We start from the raw sequence: 6,556 nt of genomic DNA, 5'->3' as shown, positions 1-6,556 counted from the left end.
GAAGAGCAGCAAGGGCTGTGAAGGGGTAGCAGGGCGATTTCCAGCTCCTCCCTCTCTCCCCTTCAGCCTTTCAGTCGGCAAAAGAAGAACTAACAGTAATAACAGAAGGGGAGGAGGGGGCGTCGGGAAGCACTGTGGGGGTCGGGTTGAGGGTGGGGAGAAGTTTTTCTCCCCGCGCCATCCTGGCCGGGGCTCAGGAGTTTGCAAAACAAGGAGGAGCAGCGAGTACCTTCGGTGTCATTGGAGGAGGGTTCTTTTTTTTTTCAAGGAGCTCATAAATACGGGGGAGGCCGGGCAGGAGGCTGGGACTACGCGGGGACCCCGAGGGCAGCGCAGTGGGGCTGGGGGGGGGGGGGGCGGAGGGGCCGGGCCATGGCTGCGCTGCTCGGCACCTACCCCTGGCCGGAGCGGCTGGAAGGCGACACGGCCGAGGGGCTGCCCCCGAGGCCACCCCCTCGTTGTCCACCGGGGGAGAAAAGCTCCGAGAGCCGCATCCGCCGGCCCATGAACGCTTTCATGGTGTGGGCGAAGGACGAGAGGAAGCGCCTGGCCGTACAGAACCCCGACCTGCACAACGCGGAGCTCAGCAAGATGCTCGGTGAGGAGTGGAGGGGGGTGCGGTGTTTGGGGCGGGGGGCGACTCGGGGGTGCACGTCCGTTCATCCCACCCGACCATCCCCGGGGACACAAACCGATTCCAGATCCCGTACCCCGGGGCGGGCAGCCATCGACCATCCCTCAGGGTGCAGATGGGTCCCCATGCACCCTTTCTGCCCCTCCTTTGGGTGCAAGCACAGCCCAGGTCTGGCACAGACACCCTGGGGTGAGTGCCTCCTCCCGGCCTCCCCGTCCGGGAGGTCCGGCAGACAGTGGGTGGCCACCCTTGCACCTTTATGGCCACACTTCGGGGTGCAAAGCCTGCCCGGCTCCAACGCCCTGGAGCAACATCCACATCGTGAGGTCCAAAGCAGGATGTTGCAGGGAGCAGGCAGCTATGCACCCTACCCCACCGCCCCGTGGGATTCAACCCCGAGCAGTGCATGCGGCCACCTGGCCACCCCTCAGGGTGCAAAGCCTGATGGGATGCACCCCAGGGGACAGGTACCCAGGTGCACAACCTGCCACCCCTCGGAGGCAAACCCTGCAGGGGTGCAAACTCCACAAGCTGCCAGCGCTAGAGATCACCGGGTGCTGTGCAAGGAAGGAACTGCTAAATTATTCTGACCTCTCTTTTTCTGTCTCACTTTGGCCCCAAACTCACTAGCCCATCCCAATATTGCACGGCTAGGGGCGGTGTTTGTGTTTCTGCTGTTTCACTTTAGGGCTCACAACCCGTTTTGAACATGCATTTATTTCCCACTCCCCATCCACAATTTCCCCCTTCTCCCAGTCTTCGTTTTTTATGTGAAACCAAGAGGGCAAACAGAAGTAACCAGCCCAGACAGCATGAAAAAGAGCTGCCTGAGTTGCAACACTGCTTTGCTGTCCAGCCTCTTACCCAAAGTTTGTGTTTCCCTGGACGGGTTTGTGGTGTTTTCTTTGGTGGTTTGGTTTTTGTCTTTGCTGCGCTGCCTTGCAGTGATTATTAGTGTTATTTCTGCTGTCTCTTTGGCAATGGGAAGGCATTGAGCTCTTTTGATTTGTATCCTCATTTCTTCCTCTGCCCTGAGCAACAGCCCGGGGTAACCTCACCATGGGATGCAACCCCCCTGCCCTCTGTCTGGTGTCTTGGGAACGTTTTGTGTATATCAAAACCAGTGAGGTCATGGTGCCTGGGTCTCCATACACCTCGGTGTGACTCCCAGAGCACAGGCTGGGGCACATCCAGGGACGCTGTGTCCTGACTCCCTGCTCAGCCAGGCATGGCCTTGACCATCCCTGCTAAGCAGCCAGGCTCCCCATCCCAAAGAGGCATTGCAAGATCAGGCTGTGGAACTGGGGGAGCTTATTTGCCCTGATTTGTTTGTGGTGGGGCTCAGCTAGAACTGACCTCCCCTATTTGGGGACTTAGGATAGGGACAGTCATAGGACCTACAGTAGCTTCTCACCCCAACTTCTTCACCCTCCTGCTGGCCCCTCATCCTCCTGAGGGGTTTCCGAGCTGCAGCCTTCACATGTTGGCACAGACTTCAAGAGCTCCTACCTTGCCCTTGGGTTGTGAGCCTGCAAGCTTTGGGAGGCAGGGCCCTTTCCCCTCCTTGATGCAATTGCCGCAGGTGCTAAGGGGATTTTCATTCTCCATTTCAGGCAAGTCCTGGAAGGCTCTGAGCCTCTCTCAGAAGCGTCCCTACGTGGAGGAGGCCGAGCGGCTGCGGGTGAAGCACATGCAAGATTACCCCAACTACAAGTACCGGCCGCGGCGCAAGAAGCAGGTCAAGCGCATCTGCAAGCGGGTGGACCCCGGGTTTTTGCTGGGCAGCCTGGCACGGGACCAAAATGCTGTGCCAGAGAAGCGGACCTGCAGCCGGGCTGGGGGGGAGAAAGAGGGCCAGGGTGAGTACTCCCCTCACCCGGGGCTGCCATCCGTCCGGGGCTACCGGGAGGCCCTGGGCAGCGGCAGCAGCAGCACAAGTGTGGACACCTACCCCTACGGGCTGCCCACCCCTCCAGAGATGTCTCCGCTGGATGCCATAGACCCTGAGCAGAGCTTCTTCTCGTCGCATTGCCCTGATGAGCATCACTGTTCCCACCTCACCGGAGCCACCTACTCCCCAGAGTACACGGGCAGCTCTCTCCAGTGCAACCACCACCCTCTCAGCCCTATATCACAGCCAGCCAGCTGCATGATACCCCCAGCTTCCAGCTGTGCTCCCCTTCCTCTTCCTCCTCCTCCCAGCTACTACACGCCCGCCTTCCCCTCCCTGCACCCCTCTAACCTCCATGCCCACCTGGGCCAGCTTTCCCCACCACCTGACCATCACAGCTTTGACACCTTGGACCAGCTGAGCCAAGCTGAGCTCCTGGGGGAGATGGACCGCAATGAGTTTGACCAGTATCTCAATAACCCCAGCCACAGTGACCACCATGGTGGTGTCTTGGTCAATGGACATGTCCCAGTGTCTGGTAGCTCCGAGACCAGCCTCATCTCTGTCCTCGCCGATGCCACAGCCACCTACTACAATAACTACAGCGTGTCCTAGAACCCTCTGTGGGGCCGCCTGGACCGGCCAAGGAAGGACCAGACACAGTATTACGAGGCATCGCTCCCTTGGGACATCACTCACCACCCCTCAGGGTGACCAAGTCCAAACCTTGAGGGCCATGGAGTCTCCTTGGTGTCATAGGTAAAGGACTTCAGCTGTTGGCACACCGCTGGTGCAAAGCCTCGGATGCCCTGCTCTGAACGGAGCTGAGAAGGGATTTCCCAACACTAAAGCCCTCTGGTCAAGTCCCTCTTCCAAAGCAGAGGTGCTCCTGGCAGGATGGAAAGGCTGCTTTCATTTTGGGGTACCTCCAGCTCTGCTTTGGAGTTGAGAGGGTGGCAGCATCCCACAAACAGCAGGTCTGAAGTCCTGACAGGGAAAAAAAAAAAACCCTGGAAGGGGAAAAAGTAGGGATGGGGGAAAAGGGAAGATTTTGGTAAAAGAGTGCATGGTCTGTAAGCTGCTCTCATCTCCCAGTACTGGTGTTGCTGCAGCTGCCCTGCCCTGCCCTGACTAACCTCCCTAGCAGGAGTTAAACCTGCCTTGTCCCCTTGCCCCCACACCACAAATTAGGGGCTTCACCTCCAGAGGGGACCAGACACCAAAGATGCTGCCAGGCTGGCCCCAGGGATGCCACTGGAGATGTGGGGTGGAGTTTGCAGGGGGGCAGACAGGCCTGGCTCTGAAGGAGGGTAAAACCAGGGCTTGGAAAGGCAGGATCTGGCCAGCATCCACACCTGACCCCTCCCCACCACGGCTTCCTCTTGGCCTCCCTGCAGAAGCAGTCCCAAACTGGGGGGTAGAGGAGGTTTGAAATGGAAGCTGCCCTCCCCACCAGGCTAGGAACAGGTCCTGGAATAAGCATTTTGACCAAGAGGTGATGATGTAGCAGAGAAGTTTTTAATCAAACGTCCTTTGAAGGCGAAGGCTTCACGTTTGGAGCCGCAGTGCCCGACGCCTCTTCTAACTCCAGCCCTATTATCGCTTGTAATAAAGCTGTACATTGATTTATTCCTTCCATTATCCCTCCCCTCAGCTCTTGTATTGCTCGAGTTCTCTTTCCTTTTCTAAAAATGAAGCTTTATTTTAAATCAGTTATATGACATGATTAATCTTAGTGTTTACCCTATGGCACTTGGTAATGATTAGTTCATAGCGTGGCTCTGATTTTTCTGGTTTCAGTCCTCAACATGTATTAATAATAATTGCAAATAGTACTTTAAAAAAAAAAAAAAATCACCCAAAAAAGCCCCAAAACAACTGCACAGATTTTTAAGCTAATACATTCCTTTTTTTTTTTTTTTTTTGGTGTGACTATGCATTTTGATTGAGTGTAGATATGAGTTTGCATAAAATATTTAATTTAAATGTGTTTGGTTGGTTTTTTTTTTATATATATATACAATGATTGTTTTTATGATTTAAATTGCTGTAGCTGTTGCCAAAATTTTCAGAACAGAAACTTCTTTTTTTTTTAATTTGTTGTTGTTGTTTGTTGTTGGTATTTTCAGCCAAAACTTTTCTACTTTCATTTTTTAAAAATAAATCATAATAAGAAGAAGAAGAAAAAAAAATAAACAAAAAGATCTGTTGTTATCTTTACCAACTGTGGATTGCTTTCTAACCCAACTGACTCGAGGCATGACGTGTGCCTACCTGTGTGTTTCATGGTGTGTCTCAGGGGTCCCAAGTCACTTTATTGCCCTTACTCTTGCTTTTGCCATCTCATAAATATGGCTTTTCAGTCATAAAATCATAGAATGCGTTAGATTGGAAGGGACATTTAAAGGTCATCTAGTCCAACCCTTCTGCAGTGAGCTAGGATGTGTTCAACCAGATCAGACTGCTCAGAGCCTCCTCCAAACCTGAGCGTTGTCAGGGATGGGGCAACTTCCACCTCTCTGGGCAACCTGTGCCAGTGTTTTTCCACCTTCAGCATAAAACATGTCTTCCTTATAGCTAATTTAAATCTCCCTTATTTTAGAGTCAAACCATCACCCCTCATCCTGTCACAACAGGCTCTTCTAAAAAGTCTGTCCCCATCTTTCTTACAGGTCCTGTAAGTAATAAAAGGCTGCAATAAGGTCTTCCTGGAGCCTGCTTTTCTCCAGGCTGCATGACCCCAACTCTCTCAGCCTCTCCTCACAGCAGAGGGGTCCCAGCCCTCTGACTGCTTTTGCATCCTCCTCTAGACCTGCTCCAACAGGTCCATGTCTTCCTAGGCTGAGGACCCCAGAACTGGACACAGCACTAAAGGTGAAGTCTCACCAAAGCAGAGCAGAGGGGTAGGATTTCCTCTCTCAACCTGCTGGCAAAGCTGCTTTGCATACAGCCCAGGATACAGTTGTCCTTCCAGGCTGTGAGCACACACAGCTGCTGTCTCATGCCCAGCTTTTCACCCACCAGTACCCCCAAATCCTTCTCCACAGGGCTGCTCTCAATCCCACCCTGTGTTGATACTGAGGATTGCCCCAGCCAGGGTGTAGGACCTCGCACTTGGCCTTGTTGAACCTCATGAGGTTCACACAGGCCTACATCTCCAGTTTGTCCAGATTGCCCTGGGTGGCATTCTGTCCCTCAGGCATGTCAACCACACCCTCAGCTTGGTGTCATCTGCAGCCTTTGTAAGAGTGCACTCAATTGTACCTTGTCATTGATGAAGGTATTGAACAGCAGTGATCCCAGGACCTTTGAACTCCAGGTCCTGTGTATATATTGCAGTGAAGATAAGGCAGATCCTTGGTGTCTTGGTGAGCACAAATGATGTCGCCTATTCATGCAGTGAGTGTCAGTGCCTGGAGCATGAACTAGGGGGAATGGAACAGAAATAGAAATGGGTAGGTTCAGATTGGATGTTAAGAGGAAGTTCTTCACCATGAGGGTGGGGAGACACTGGAACAGGTTGCCCAAGGATGTGATAGAAGCATCCTGGAAATTTTTAAGGCTAGGCTGGATGGGGCTCTGGGCAACCTGATCTAGTGTGAGGTGTTCCTGCCCATGACAGTGGGGTTGGAACTGGATGATCCTTGAGGTCCCTTCCAACCCTAACAATTCTATGATTCACACTTCAGGCTGTCTTTCACAGTTCATGTTAATGCACCATTCCAGGTGCTCTGTAGCTTGATGACCGCACAGATGTCCTTGGTGCAAAAGCAGATCAAGGCAATAAGACCTGAGAAATGGAGTGTGGGTCAAATTTAGGGAGCTCCATCAAGGGTGCTCTTGTAGGTGAATGTTGAGTTGTTGCCCTCAGGCATCACTAACAAAGAGAAAAATTTAGTCTTCCTTGAGATTCCTGGACCAATATCACAGCTTGCTCTTGCCAGACATTAAACTAGGCTGTGTCCCTGCAGTCCTTGAGGTGAAACCACTCACTCCTCCCAAAGCAGTGTCCTCCCAGGCTGTATTCACCT

The 6,556-nt window shown here is 53.0% G+C and overlaps 1 protein-coding gene across 1 annotated transcript; it reads left to right on the top strand.

The window, feature by feature from the left end:
- Window positions 1–372: 372 nt before the first annotated feature.
- Window positions 373–4,419, top strand: SOX7 (SRY-box transcription factor 7). Its single transcript, XM_054383483.1, has 2 exons — window positions 373–598; window positions 2,248–4,419. The coding sequence occupies exons 1-2, from the start codon at window positions 373–375 to the stop codon at window positions 3,138–3,140; spliced, it is 1,119 nt and encodes a 372-aa protein (XP_054239458.1). The 3' UTR covers window positions 3,141–4,419.
- The last annotated feature ends 2,137 nt before the right edge of the window (window positions 4,420–6,556 follow it).

This window comes from Indicator indicator, chromosome 9 (assembly GCF_027791375.1).
Source record: "Indicator indicator isolate 239-I01 chromosome 9, UM_Iind_1.1, whole genome shotgun sequence".
Classification (NCBI taxonomy): Eukaryota; Metazoa; Chordata; class Aves; order Piciformes; family Indicatoridae; genus Indicator; species Indicator indicator.
The sequence above is the reverse complement of the archived record's forward strand: the minus strand, read 5'-3'. Positions and strand labels throughout refer to the sequence as shown.

Coding starts and splice junctions, on each gene's coding strand:
- SOX7 (XM_054383483.1), top strand. CDS start 373: ATGGCTGCGCTGCTCGGCACCTACCCCTGGCCGGAGCGGCTGGAAGGC. Junction 599..2,247: donor GGAGCTCAGCAAGATGCTCG/GTGAGGAGTGGA, acceptor TCTCCATTTCAG/GCAAGTCCTGGAAGGCTCTG.